General features: G+C 40.2%; 1 protein-coding gene across 1 annotated transcript; it reads left to right on the top strand.

Annotated features, from left to right (window-relative positions):
- The first annotated feature begins 826 nt into the window (after window positions 1-826).
- Window positions 827-9,038, top strand: fis1 (fission, mitochondrial 1). The gene is made up of 5 exons (XM_060924371.1): window positions 827-905; window positions 5,335-5,467; window positions 7,143-7,219; window positions 7,466-7,571; window positions 8,550-9,038. Exons 1-5 carry the CDS (start codon window positions 861-863, stop codon window positions 8,648-8,650), a joined length of 462 nt encoding a protein of 153 aa, XP_060780354.1. The 5' UTR covers window positions 827-860; the 3' UTR covers window positions 8,651-9,038.
- The last annotated feature ends 6,794 nt before the right edge of the window (window positions 9,039-15,832 follow it).

Here is a 15,832-nt window from a genome sequence, read left to right as displayed (position 1 = left end):
AAACCCGGGAAGAACATGCAAACTCCACACAGAAAGACCCCCATCGGTTACTGGGCTTGAACGCAGAACCTTCTTGCTGTGAGGTGACCATGCTAACCAGTACACCACCTCAAGAAGATGCCGCCTCAAGAAGCTCATCTCATCTCATTATCGCTTTATCCTGTTCTACAGGGTCGCAGGCAAGCTGGAGCCTATCCCAGCTGACTACGGGCGAAAGGCGGGGTACACCCTGGACAAGTCGCCAGGTCATCACAGGGCTGACACATAGACACAGACAACCATTCACACTCACGGTCAATTTAGAGCCACCAGTTAGCCTAACCTGCATGTCTTTGGACTGTGGGGGAAACCGGAGCACCCGGAGGAAACCCACACAGACACCGGGAGAACATGCAAACTCGAAAGACCCCCATCAGCTACTGGGCTCGAACCCAGAACCTCCTTGCTGTGAGGCGACCATGCTAACCACTACACCACCTCAAGAAGCTCAAGCAATTAATATTTTTGTATTTTGATCCATTACGAATTAAAAAAAGTTAAGAGGGAACTACGTGTATTTACACACGTTTACGATATCACTTAGTTGTAAATACAGTATTGCAGTATCGGCTGGTACGTCATTTCATATTTCTTCCCAGATTTATGCCGATTTTTTTATCGTAAAGTAAATACAGTGCTGTTTAAACTGTATACTCGTCACCAAATTTATGATGACATTTCAGAGAAATGCGAACATAAAGTGTGTTGTCCAGGTGCTTATCGCCGGGATGGTGCTGATCTCTCAGTGAAATGTCAACATGAAATTGCTGACGGTTTATGAGGGACTTTTAATTTGTTACTTGCCTAGAATTTCCGGCAACATGGAGGCAGTGGTGGCAGACGTTGTAGCTCCAGAAGATTTAAAGGTAATCATTTATGAAGGAAGTGTTTAGGTCATATCTTGGATGATAATCTTCTAGTCCACCTGTCAGGATTTTTGGTTTTCCCTACGGAAGATAGAAATATAAATTAAATATACATTACTGCGACACTTTTCTTTTCGCTAGCTAGCTTGATTACGTCATCATTAATGGCGTAATAAGGGCGATTTGTTTTTAAAATAGATTTTTAAAACTTATTCTGATATAAAAAGGGTTTTTTTCAGCGAATTTAAGTGGAAGTCATGTATTGATGTCGGAGCCGCTTTACACACATTCGGGTTTTTTTTATTTAGCTGTTTTGTTATTTTTTAATTAAACAACACATTGCGTCTGTGTTAAAGTTAGTTTTATTTTCGGTCTTTGTAATTACTTTACATAAATCATGACAGCAGAAAATGGTGAACACCGAGTTTTTGTTTTGTTTTTCTGACATACAAAACTATTTTTGTGTTAATCCCCAAAAGTATAAACAATGTTTTTTATAAACAACATACGGTAAAAGACATTTCCTTCAGTCACACCTACATCAGCGCCCACACATTAATGCTTTAAAAAATGTTATATATATATATATATATATATATATATATATATATATATATGTGTGTTTTATATATATATATATATATATATATATATATATATATATATATATATATATATCATTACCATTGTTTAATTGGGTTCTCTGTTTAGGATTTATGTTTTAGGTCACATTTATGCATAAATATAAAAATTCTAAAAAGGTTTTATACACTTTCAAGCATCACTGTACGCTCAGAAAATAAAGTACATTATTTTTTTCGCGGTCCAAATCCTGCGCTCTGATTGGCTGGCGAGCGGGTCCGTATCCTACGGACCCAGGTTATGGACCTCTGGCGACTCGCTTGTTCACAACAACAAACAACATAGTAGCAATTTTTGTCAAAATTTTTTTTAATAAGATTTATTTATAAGATTATCAAAAATCTTAAATTTTTGCCAGCATTTCTCAGGAGAATAGCACTAATTTTACAGCATGGGCAGCGATAATGACCGTGTTCACAGCGAAAGCAAGTTTTACTACCCTGAGGAAGAAGAAATAAAATAAAACATTTCAGGAGAAAGCTAAAAACCTCTAATTTGCTAACACCGAGCAAAAACATGTCTGAATCCTGAATGACTCAGTTTTGTATAAATAGGGGACTACATAGGCAGCAAAATGTAGTTTTTTTTCCTGCCATGGAAGTGCACTTGTATACCAAGGAGGAAGCCATTTGCATTACAGCCGTGAATGAAGATTTAAAATGGCATTAATTTTACAGCATGGACAGCGATAACGACAGTGTTCACAGCGAAAGCGAGTTTTATTACCCTGAGGAAGACAATATTAAAGAAAACATTTCAGGAGAAAGCTAAAAACCTCTAACTTGCTAACGCCGAGCAAAAACATGGCTGAATCCTGAATGACTCAGTTTTGTATAAATAGGGGACGACATAGGCGGCAAAATGCATGGGTTTTTTTTCCTGCCATGGAAGTGCACTTGTATACTGAGAAGGAAGCAATTTGCATTACAGCTGTGAATGAGGATTCAAAATGGCGGCTCGGCTCGGTTTTCCCTTTCAGGCGCTCTCGTTTTCTGTTAGAATTTGGTAAAGAAAAAAAAATTATTTACCAGCTTAAGGTCGGTCCGTAACGTGAAATACTGTGACCTCGGCCTTGAATACTGACCTCGGCCCAGAGGCCTCAGTCAGTATTTTCAAGACCTCGGTCACGGTATTTCACGATATGGACCTCCCAGCTGGTAAATAACACATATGTATTTTACATTTAAAGGATACCCTGGCTTGTCACTGAGACAGTACCCACTAAGATACTTATTTGTACCCTTTAGATACAGTGGTGCTTGAAAGTTTGTGAACCCTTTAGAATTTTCTGTATTTCTGCATAAATATGACCTAAAACATCATCAGATTTTCACACAAGTCCTAAAAGTAGATAAAGAGAACCCAGTTAAACAAATGAGACAAAAATATTATACTCGGTCATTTATTTATTGAGGAAAATTATCCAAAAGTATGTGAACCTTTGCTATCAGTATCTGGTGTGACCCCCTTGTGCAGCAATAACTGCAACTAAACGTTTCCGGTAACTGTTGATCAGTCCTGGCTTGGAGGAATTTTAGCCCATTCCTCCGTACAGAACAGCTTCAACTCTGGGATGTTGGTGGGTTTCCTCATGTGAACTGGTCGCTTCAGGTCCTTCCACAACATTTAGATTGGATTAAGGTCAGGACTTTGACTTGGCCATTCCAAAACATTAACTTTAGGACCACAAAACATTTTTCCAATAGCCTTCTGGCTTGTCCACATGATCTTTAGCAAACTGCAGACAAGCAGCAATGTTGTTTTTGGAGAGTAGTGGCTTTCTCCTTGCAACCCTGCCATGCACATCATTGTAGTTCAGTGTTCTCCTGATGGTGGACTCATGAACATTAACATTAGCCAATGTGAGAGAGGTCTTCAGTTGCTTAGAAGTTACCCTGGGGTCCTTTGTGACCTCGCTGATTATTACACGCCTTGCTCTTGGAGTGATCTCTGTTGGTCGACCACTCCTGGGGAGGGTAACAATGGTCTTGAATTTCCTCCATTTGTACACAATCTGTCTGGCTGTGGATTGGTGGAGTCCAAACTCTTTACAGATGATTTTGTAACCTTTTCCAGCCTGATGAGCATCAACAACGCTTTTTCTGGGGCCCTCAGAAATCTCCTTTGTTCGTGCCATGATACACTTCCACAAACATGTGTTGTGAAGATCAGACTTTGATAGATCCCTGTTCTTTAAATAAAACAGGGTGCCCACTCACACCTGATTGTCATCCCATTGATTGAAAACACCTGACTCTAATTTCACCTTCAAATTAACTGCTAATCCTAGAGGTTCACATACTTTTGCCACTCGCAGATATTGGATAATTTTCCTCAATAAATAAATGACCAAGTATAATATTTTTGTTTCATTTGTTTAACTGGGTTCTCTTTATCTACTTTTAGGACTTGTGTGAAAATCTGATGATGTTTTAGGTCATATTTATGCAGAAATACAGAAAATTCTAAAGGGTTCACAAACTTTCAAGCACCACTGTACTGCTCGGGAAAGTAGATGTACCTTTTTGTCCCTAAAAAGGTCCACATAGTTACCGTAAGGACCAATAATGAGCCTTAGGGGGTACATTAGTGTAGATTGTACCTTAGGGGACAGAAGTGGACTCCTACTGTACCCCTATTTCTGACTGTGTAGATACCACAGTATTCTTTATGTATTTAACTCACTGAAATGAACAAATAAATTGTCTGTAGTGACCTTCATGTGTAAATTCACATCATGTGAGCCCTGAAAGCTCTTGTTCGTTTTTTAAAATTTTTTATCTTAACTGTTCAAGCACCAGTCACCAAAGCAAATTCCTTCTATGTGAGAAGAGACTTGGCAATAAACTCGATTCTGATTCCACTTCTGAAAAATGCATTTTGTTGCAATGGTAAAGGTGGCCTGTGATTTTTCTTGATTAAAATGAAAAGATATATATTTTCAATGGCACTGAGAATTACACACAGTTGTTTTTCTCCATTGTACTGTTGTGAATTTGTAACTCTGTTTTAGCTGGCAGTTTGTTCACAAGTTATTAGAGCCAAAATAAATATAGTGGTGATCAACCATAGGCACAGGTCGTTTTTCTTAGAATACACACTGAAATGACTCAGGGTTTTTAGTCTTCAAGAAACAAGATGATATGTAACTACTGGCAAACAATGAATAAACTCCTTCCAAAATGAGAGGAGAGGTTAAAAAAAGAAAGCAAATTTCTATCATATGAGCCCTGAAAGTGTTCGTTTTTACTAGACTGTTGTCTTTTGAACTGTAGTAAACTTCACTTTTATTTTTTCCAAATATATTTATCATTAGACACAGATATCATATGTGACCAAAGGAATTAGACCACTTAACCTGGTGTATTCACTGCTGACAGTAAAACTGCACATTGAACATCATAAAAAATATCAGTAGATGGCTAGAGATAGTTCCTGTCATAACAAACTAATTATTAAAAGTGGAACATCCAGATCAGGGACTAAAAATGAGGTTATTCTGATAATCAACACCATTTCATGGTTTGACCTTTAGAATTTTACAACTGAACCAAGCAGATTAAGCATGCACGCACACAACGTAACGTTACAGTACAAACGTGTTTCTGTAGATAACTTGAATAGAGTATGGAAAACCAGTACCTTTTCAAAGCATGAAGATAACTGACAAATATCAATGACAGATCAGTTCAATAGCTTTTATAGCTCTGATTAACATTAGCATGTTTGTAGCCTTAACAGCAGATGTTATTTTCTGTTTTTTCTTGTGTTTGTGTTTATTTGACAGAGGTTTGAGAACAAATACAACTTGGAACTGGCAAAGGGGGCTGTGTCCAAAGACACCAAATTTGAGTATGCATGGTGTTTAGTCAGAAGTAAAAGTACGAACGACATAAAGAAAGGGATTCAGCTGCTGGAGGGTGAGTCCATTTCAAATACAAGTTATTGTTTATCAGTAGCATTACCTGTCAGATGATGGAAGGGAGTTGTTACTAGGACTGGGCAGTATGACAATATAGTATTCGATATTGTGATAAATTGTGTCACAATACATTTTTCTGAACTATTGTTGGTATCATCAATATTTTAAAACAATTTAAGATCTGAGAAAAAAAAATGTATAATCTTATAATTGTTGAATTGTTTTGACAAGTGAAATACTTTTTTCTCTCTTTTCAGTTTTTTGGGTAACACCTCTCTCTCTCACCCATTCATTCATATATATGTGTGTGTGTAAAAAAAAAAAAAAAAAATATATATATATATATATATATATATATATATATATATATATATATATATATATATGCATGCATGCATAAGAGAGAGGCTATTACACGGTGGTGCAAAGATATGAACTTTATCTTCGAGTAGTGAATGCTTATTTCACGAGTGAGCAAAGTGAACAAGTGATGTTTTTCGACACGAGATGATAAAATTAATTTCTTCACACCACCGTGCAATGTTCTTTATATTACATGGACATATACACACACGCACGCAAGTTAGTCAAAAGAATTTTAATTTTGAACCGGTTTGCCATTTTGACAACGTGTGTCTAGTCAGCAGGAAAACACTGGAAGTGACATCACAGTGAAATATTGGAAATTATTATCCATACAGGATACTTTTTCCAAGGCATAAAAATGTGTTCGATTCCCTTCTAGCGGGTTTCATTCATTTGGTTCGCTAGCATGCAATATTGTTAGCATATCACTTATCCTACATGTATTCCATTACTCTGCCCAATGGAGAATGAGAGTTCAATATGGTTTACGATACTGCATTGTTGTCAAGACAACATGACGTCACACATTGGGGAGGTAAAATTTCCGCACTAGCGAGCGACTGTGACAATTTAGAAACAAACATGGCCACCAGGTATGCTTTGTTAAATATGGTAGATTTTAAGAGAAAGATGTGTTGAACACCTGAAAGGAATGCATTTGTAGTAATAATAATATTGGCAGGCTTTCTTTAATGGTATATCAGATATTGAACTTGTCTGACTCCTTCAGTATCATGCTAGTAGAATGGAATCTATGTAGTGAAAATTCATTATGTCTAATAATTATAACTATTCTTTTAAGTTCGTTTCTTAAGACACGTATGTTACCTCGCTTGTTGACAGTTTCGGCGAACACTTCCGCCTTCTTCAAAACAGTCACCAGATGTCGAGTGGTGACGTGCCTTATCAACTGATAAGGCACGTCACCACTCGACATCTGGTGACTGTTTTGAAGAAGGCGGAAGTGTTCGCCGAAACTGTCAACAAGCGAGGTAACATACTTAAAAATACGTGTCTTAAGAAACGAACTTAAAAGAATAGAATGGAATCTATCTAATATACCACTCAATGCCGGCCAGTATTATTTATGTCACTCAATGTCCTGGATGTAGTTTGTATGAAAAATACGAGTGGCATATTGTCCAGTAAAACACTCGTGTTTAACTAATGATGGATAGATAGAAATAAAGAATATATAATTAGTGTGTGTGTTTTCAAGTACCATAATATGATGTTCTTTATCTTGTTGGCCAGACTTCACCTAACTGTGTGTTATAAAACATCCTCACTGTATGAATTTCTTATAGAACTTGTACAGAAGAGCTCAAAGGATGACCAGAGAGACTTCCTGTTTTATCTGGCTGTTGCAAATTACAGACTTAAGGTGAGGATAATGACTTGACTGCTCTTTTTGATATTCATATCCTGCTTTATTATGAATGAGGTTGTCTTTAATATGATGTATAATAGTTTGTGACTTATTTTGTTGTTGAACATTGTTCATGTTTGAAAGAGAATTGCTAACGGTGAATAGGTTGTATTATTGCAGCACTGTCTGAGTGTCTTATGATGACAATGGGTGAATTAATAATTTCTTATCTGTGGCTTCTTTCTCTATTTTTTTCCTCAGGAATATGAGAAAGCTTTAAAGTATGTTCGCATTCTGATGAGGAATGAACCTGGAAATAAGCAGGCGATTGAGCTGGAAAAGCTCATCGATAAGGCACTAAAGAAAGGTATGCGTGTGGGTGGGTTTGGGTCAGTTTGGGTGTATGGAGATAAAATTTAAACCTTTGTGGAAACAAATACTGCCATAAAGATATTAATACATGAGGAGATAATGGGGATTTGCCTGGTCCTCATAATTTTAATAAATAATTCATCTCTTATTTGGACAATGAAATTGGACAAAGCATTAAGATTTAAGATTAATATTCGGTGTCGGGATAGCAGGATTTAGGTAGAGTAATAAGGAAGAAAATCTATCTATCTGTCTGTGTGTGTTTGAACCAGCTATGTGAGTCAGGGTCAGCTTTATTTTTATAACAGATGGAAAAGACAGCAAGTGTCACCCAAAGTGCTTCACAGTATAAAATACTGTGTGTGTTTTTATAAAAGTCTCCACTGGCTCAGGATGAATAAGTCTGTCCATCCGTCCATTATCCATAACCGCTTATCCTATGCAGGGTCACAGGCAAGCTGGAGCCTATCCCAGCTGACTATGGGTGAGAGGCGGGGTACACCCTGGACTACTAGCCAGGATATCACAGGGCTGACGCATAGAGACAAACAACCATTCACATTCACGGTCAATTTAGAGCCACCAATTAGCCTAACCTGCATGTCTTTGGACTGTGGGGGAAACCGGGGCACCCAGAGGAAACCCACGCAGACACGGGGAGAACATGCAAACTCCACACAGAAAGGCCCCCATCGGCCGCTGGGCTCAAACCCAGAACCTTCTTGCTGTGAGGCAACAGTGCTAACCACTACACCACCGTGCCGCTTTAGGATGAATAAGTGATCAGCATCCTCTAGCAAGCTGTGGGAAAGATTTATCATGGTGCACAAAGCTGTAGTGTTTTAGACTTTAGGTTTTTATTACTGGCTTTTTTTCTTTATTTTAATTCCTACTCAAAATCTAAAGTGTTTCAGGAGAGAAAGTTTATATAAATACATTTAAATACTTTTTTTTTTTGGTCTCTTTTTCTCAGATGGCCTGGTTGGCATGGCGATTGTTGGAGGCATCGGCTTGGGCGTGGCAGGATTAGCAGGACTGGTTGGGCTGGCTGTGGCTAAATCTGGAAAGTCCTAACAAGGAGATGAGGCTTCATAGCTTCAAAAGAACAAGATTGATTAAACATGGAGATTGGCTTTTCATCCTTAAACACCTGGAAGTGGACTGACTAATATATCTAATGACAGGGTCGTTGTTGTTTTTTCTGTTTTGCATCTTTACTTGCACAAGCTAATCACAGCATCACCTTTTACAAAATATCATGTTTTTTTGTGCATGTGTCTTAAAATCTTTGGGTAAAATATCTACATAAGTATTTCCTTTCACATATGTTGAAAACAGAAGTATAACTGCAGTATAAATTGTTAGCAGGCTCTAATTATAGCTAGTTATTACACTGTAACACGTTAAGTTCATATTTATAAATTGTACATAATCTATGTGCAATAGAGAAATCTCTGTCCATGTAGCTGTCTCTTTGTTTTTCTACTGAAGCACCAAGATTGGCTTAATCATATGTTATCATATGACTGAAGTTCGACTGACTGTTCTTGTAATCACAAGGACGTCTGTTGCTTTCTGAGTATCTTTGTTATATACAGTGTCTTGCAAAAGTATTCATCCCCCTTGGCGTTTGTCCTGTTTTGTTGCGTTACAAGATGGAATTAAAATGGATTTTTGGGGGGTTAGCGCCATTTGATTTACACAACATGCCTACCACTTTAAAGGTGCAAATTTTTTATTGTGAGGCAAACAACAATTAAGACGACGAAAACAGAAATCTGGAGTGTGCATAGGTATTCACCCCCCAAAAGTCAATACTTTGTACAGCCACATTTTGCTGCAATTACAGCTGCAAGTCTCTTGAGGTATGTCTCTTTTAGCTTAGCACATCTAGCCACTGGGATTCTTGCCCATTCCTCAAGGCAAAACTGCTCCAACTCCTTCAAGTTAGATGGGTTGTATTGGTGTACAGCAATCTTTAAGTTATGCCACAGATTCTCAATTGGATTGAGGTCTGGGCTTTGATGAGGCCATTCCAAGACCTTTAAATGTTTCCCTTTAAACCAGTCCAGTGTAGCTTTAGCAGTACTTTTAGGGTCATTGTCCTGCTGGAATATGACCCTTTATCCTAGTCTTAAACCTCTGGCTTACTCAAACAGGTTTTCCTCCAGAACTGCCCTGTATTTAATGCCATCCATCTTTCCTTCAGTCCTGACCAGCTTTCCTGTCCCTGCAGATGAAAAATATCCCCACAGCATGATGTGCTGCTGCCACCAAGCTTCGCTGTAGGAATGGTGTTCTCAGGGTGTTGGGTTTGTGCCACACATGGCATTTCCCATGATGGCCAAAAAGATCAATTTTAGTCTCATCTAACCAGAGAATCATCTTCCATATGTTTTGGGAGTCTGCCACATGCTGTTGAGCAAACTCCAAACGTGATTTCTTAAGCAATGTTTTTTTTTTTTTTCTGGCCACTCTTCCAGAAAGCCCGCTCTGTGGAGTGTTCAGCTTAAAGATACTCCCGTCTCCGCTGTGGATCTTTGCAGCTCCTTCAGTGTTATCTTTGGTGTCTGTTGCATCTCTGATTAATGCCCTCCTTGCCCGGTCTGAGAGTTTTAGTGGGTGGCCTTCTCTTGTCAGGTTTGTAGTGGTGCCATATTCTTTTCATTTTGCTATAATGGATTTAATGGTGTTCTCTGGGATATTCAAAGTTTGGGATATTTTTTTATAACCCAATCCTGATCTATACTTCTCCACAACTTTGTCTCTGACCTGTTTGGAGGCTCCTTGGTTTTCATGTTGCTTGCTTAGTAGTGTTGCAGAGTCAGGGTCCTTCCAGAACAGGTTGATTCATACAGACATCATGTGACACTTTGATTGCACACAGGTGGATCTTAATCAGATAGTTATGTGACTGATGAAGTGAATTGGTCGGACCAGCTCTTATTTAGGGGTTTCATACGAAAGGGGGTGAATACTTATGCACACTCCAGATTTCTGTTTTTTCATCTTAATTATTGTTTGTGTCACAATAAAACAACAATGTGCACCTTTAAAGTGGTAGGCATGTTGTGTAAACCAAATGGTGCTAACCCCCCAAAAATCCATTTTAATTCCAGCTTGTAATGCAACAAAACAGGACAAACACCAAGGGGGAGGAATACTTTTGCAAGACACTGTATGGGGTTTTCTGCCACATTTTACTGTAATGTTGTGTGTGTTTTTTAATCTGAGTCTGTGTGCATATGATTTTCATGCTAATCAATAGTGCCCAGTTTCAATGAGGCACTGAAGAAGGGAGCTAATGTTATCTATCCAATTAAAGAGTGTGTGAGTTCAAGGATAATAGCGGAGCTCCATACCTAAGAAAAAAATGGTAAACCCATCGAGTCGATTTTTTGTGGTTTGTCTGTGTCCGTGTACCACCACTCATACACACCGCCTAGTGGTCAGTGTTAGTAATTATCAGTCATACACACCGCCGAGTGGCCAGTGTTAGTAATTACCAGTCATACACACCGCCTAGTGGCCAGTGTTAGTAATTACCAGTCATACACACCGCCTAGTGGCCAGTGTTAGTAATTACCAGTCATACACACCGCCTAGTGGCCAGTGTTAGTAATTATCAGTCATACACACCGCCGAGTGGCCAGTGTTAGTAATTATCAGTCATACACACCGCCTAGTGGCCAGTGTTAGTAATTACCAGTCATACACACCGCCTAGTGGACAGTGTTAGTAATTACCAATCATACACACCGCCTAGTGGCCAGTGTTAGTAATTACCAGTCATACACACCGCCGAGTGGCCAGTGTTAGTAATTATCAGTCATGCACACCGCCGAGTGGCCAGTGTTAGTAATTATCAGTCATACACACCGCCTAGTGGCCAGTGTTAGTAATTACCAGTCATACACACCGCCTAGTGGCCAGTGTTAGTAATTACCAGTCATACACACCGCCGAGTGGCCAGTGTTAGTAATTACCAGTCATACACACCGCCTAGTGGCCAGTGTTAGTAATTACCAGTCATACACACCGCCTAGGGCGGCACGGTGGTGTAGTGGTTAGCGCTGTCGCCTCACAGCAAGAAGGTCCGGGTTCGAGCCCCGTGGCCGGCGAGGGCCTTTCTGTGTGGAGTTTGCATGTTCTCCCCGTGTCCGCGTGGGTTTCCTCCGGGTGCTCCGGTTTCCCCCACAGTCCAAAGACATGCAGGTTAGGTTAACTGGTGACTCTAAATTGACCGTAGGTGTGAATGTGAGTGTGAATGGTTGTCTGTGTCTGTGTGTCAGCCCTGTGATGACCTGGCGACTTGTCCAGGGTGTACCCCGCCTTTCGCCCGTAGTCAGCTGGGATAGGCTCCAGCTTGCCTGCGACCCTGTAGAAGGATAAAGCGGCTAGAGATAATGTGATGTGTGTGTGATGTGACACACCGCCGAGTGGCCAGTGTTAGTAATTACCAGTCATACACACCGCCTAGTGGACAGTGTTAGTAATTACCAGTCATACACACCGCCTAGTGGCCAGTGTTAGTAATTACCAGTCATACACACCGCCTAGTGGCCAGTGTTAGTAATTACCAGTCATACACACCGCCTAGTGGCCAGTGTTAGTAATTACCAGTCATACACACTGCCTAGTGGCCAGTGTTAGTAATTACCAGTCATACACACCGCCTAGTGGACAGTGTTAGTAATTACCAGTCATACACACCGCCTAGGGCGGCACGGTGGTGTAGTGGTTAGCGCTGTCGCCTCACAGCAAGAAGGTCCGGGTTCGAGCCCCGTGGCCGGCGAGGGCCTTTCTGTGTGGAGTTTGCATGTTCTCCCCGTGTCCGCGTGGGTTTCCTCCGGGTGCTCCGGTTTCCCCCACAGTCCAAAGACATGCAGGTTAGGTTAACTGGTGACTCTAAATTGACCGTAGGTGTGAATGTGAGTGTGAATGGTTGTCTGTGTCTGTGTGTCAGCCCTGTGATGACCTGGCGACTTGTCCAGGGTGTACCCCGCCTTTCGCCCGTAGTCAGCTGGGATAGGCTCCAGCTTGCCTGCGACCCTGTAGAAGGATAAAGCGGCTAGAGATGAGATGAGATGAGACACACCGCCTAGTGGCCAGTGTTAGTAATTATCAGTCATACACACCGCCGAGTGGCCAGTGTTAGTAATTATCAGTCATACACACCGCCTAGTGGCCAGTGTTAGTAATTACCAGTCATACACACCGCCTAGTGGCCAGTGTTAGTAATTACCAGTCATACACACCGCCGAGTGGCCAGTGTTAGTAATTATCAGTCATACACACCGCCGAGTGGCCAGTGTTAGTAATTACCAGTCATACACACCGCCTAGTGGCCAGTGTTAGTAATTACCAGTCATACACACCGCCTAGTGGCCAGTACTAGCCAGTAAAGAAATAAAACAAAAGAGACTGGCTATGATATAAGAAAATTCTACAACCCAGAAACAGATGGGAGCTCCGCTTTTAGGCAGTGCCTAAATCTATATATTATACCCTTCTGTAGCTACACGATGCGATGCCAGCTTATGGTTTTACAGCTGTAACGTTGACCTTTTGAAAATGGATTTGTTTTTAAAGCAGTGTCAAGTTTATTTGTACAGCGCTTTTAACAATAAACATTGTCGCAAAGCAGCTTTACAGAATTTGAATGACTTAAAACATGAGCTAATTTTATCCCTAATCTATCCCCAATGAGCAAGCCTGTGGTGACTGTGGCAAGGAAAAACTCCCTCAGACGACATGAGGAAGAAACCTCGAGAGGAACCAGACTCTAAAGGGAACCCATCCTCATTTGGGCGACAACAGACAACATGACTGTAACATTAACAGTTTTAACATGAAGTCAGTTTTGTTGATGTTATAACTCTTCATTGATGGAAACTTGAGTGCAAAACTGTTCATGACAACTGCAGTCCTCAGCCATAAAAACATTACTGTAAGTGTCCAGAGCGTCCTCCAGGTGTGACTTTCAACTGTCCGTATGGGGCTGTCCTCCACAGGAGTGATGCGATGAGACTCCAACCAGACACAGAGCACCAGGATGGATCAGGCAGGTCCGAGGAGCAGAAGAGGTCAGCATCTCGATCCCAGGACCGACATGTAACTTAGAGGGACAGATTTTTTTTTTTGGAGGAGGGGGGAGAAAACACAGATTGCTAGGTATGCCCAATGTCACCTGAATAAGTAGGAACAGTATACATATTGCACTGAGTCCAAGCAGGGACTTCGGCAACTAACTTTGACAGCATAACTAAAAAGGGAGAGCCAGAAGGTAACACAGGCATGAGGGAGCCCTGGGACATAAAGCAGCAGCCACTACACCATCAACAAACTCAAGTGAGCAAGCGAGTGGGGACTGACAGCATCCATACATCCCAGTTTACCAAAACACTCTGTCTGAGGACCCTCCAGATCTACACCTTTACCTCATAAACACCATTAACAAAAGGCTTGACTAAACAGATATGTTTTCAGCCGAGACTTAAACACTGAGACTGTGTCTGATTCCCGAACACTACTTGGAAGGCTGTTCCATAACTGTGGGGCTTTGTAAGAAAAGGCTCTGCCCCCTGATGTAGCCTTCACTATACGAGGTAACAGCAGATAGCCTGCACCTTTTGATCTAAGTAGGCGTGGTGGGTCATAAAGGACCAGAAGTTCGCCAGGTACTGTGGTATGAGACCATTCAGTGCTTTAAAGGTCAATAGTAGTATTTTATAATCAATATGAAATTTGATTGGGAGCCAATGTAGTGTGGATAAGACAGGGGTGATGTCATATTTTCTAGTTCTAGTAAGGACTCTTGCTGCTGCATTTTGAACTAACTGGAGCTTGTTTATGCACTTATTGGAACATCCAGACAGTAAGGCATTACAATAATCCAACCTGGAGGTAACGAAAGCATGAACTAGTTTTTCTGCATCATGTAGTGACATTAAATTTCTTATCTTAGCAATATTTCTGAGATGAAAGAAAGCTATCCAGGTAATGCAAGAATGTGAGTTTCAAATGAAAGACTGAGGTCAATAATCACTCCGAGGTCTTTTACTGCTGCACATGAAGAAACAGAAAGGCCATCCAGAGTTACTGTGTAATCAGAAAACTTTCTTCTAGCTGCATGTGGTTCTAGTACAAGTACTTCTGTCTTGTCAGAGTTAAACAGAAGGAAGTTAATAAGCATCCAGTGTCTAATGTCCTTTACACATTCCTCAATTCTATTAAGCTGGTGTCTCTCATCAGGTTTTGCAGAAACGTACAACTGTGTGTCATTAGCATAATAGTGGAAACTAATACAATGTTTACGAATAACATCACCCAGAGGTAACATATATAAAGAAAAAAGCAGTGGACCCAAGACCGAACCTTGTGGAACACCAAACTTTACCTCAGTATGTCTAGAAATATCACCATTTACATCAACATACTGATAGCGATCAGTTAAATAAGACCTGAGCCAGGAGAGGGCTGTTCCCTTAACTCCCACAACATTTTCTAGTCTATCCAGAAGAATGGAATGATCAATGGTATCAAATGCTGCACTAAGGTCAAGCAACACAAGCAGCGAGACACAGCCCTGATGAGATGCCAACAGTAGGTCGTTTACTACTTTAACCAGAGCTGTCTCTGTGCTATGATGAGGTCTAAATCCTGACTGATACATTTCATGGATGTTATTCCTATGTAAATATGAGCATAACTGCTGTGCCACAGCTTTTTCAAGGATCTTGGAGATAAAGGGGAGGCTTGATATTGGCCGATAATTGGACAGCTGACAGGGATCGAGGTCAGGTTTTTTAATCAGGGGTTTGATAACTGCTAGTTTAAAGGATTTGGGTACATAGCCAATCGTAAGAGAAGAATTTATTATTTTTAGAACCGGTTCAATTACTTCAGGTTTTATCTGTTTGAATAGACGTGTAGGTAAGGGATCTAGTACACAAGTTGAGGCTTTTGATGCTGAGATTAATGAAAGTAATTCAGTTTCTCTAAGGGGAGTAAAACATTCTAATTTTTTATCTGATAGTTATATTGTTAATTACAGGGTCACTTACATTGTCTGACCTTAAATTAGTAGTTTGAATTTTTTGTCGGATATTCTCAATTTTGTCATTAAAAAATTCATGAAGTCGTTGCTACTAGATACTACAGGTGTGCATGTGTCTATAGTGGGCTTATTCCTGGCTAATTTTGCTACAGTATTAAATAGAAATCTATGATTATTTTTGTTATCTTCTATTAGGG

Source organism: Neoarius graeffei, chromosome 1 (genome assembly GCF_027579695.1).
Source record: "Neoarius graeffei isolate fNeoGra1 chromosome 1, fNeoGra1.pri, whole genome shotgun sequence".
Classification (NCBI taxonomy): Eukaryota; Metazoa; Chordata; class Actinopteri; order Siluriformes; family Ariidae; genus Neoarius; species Neoarius graeffei.
The sequence above is the reverse complement of the archived record's forward strand: the minus strand, read 5'-3'. Positions and strand labels throughout refer to the sequence as shown.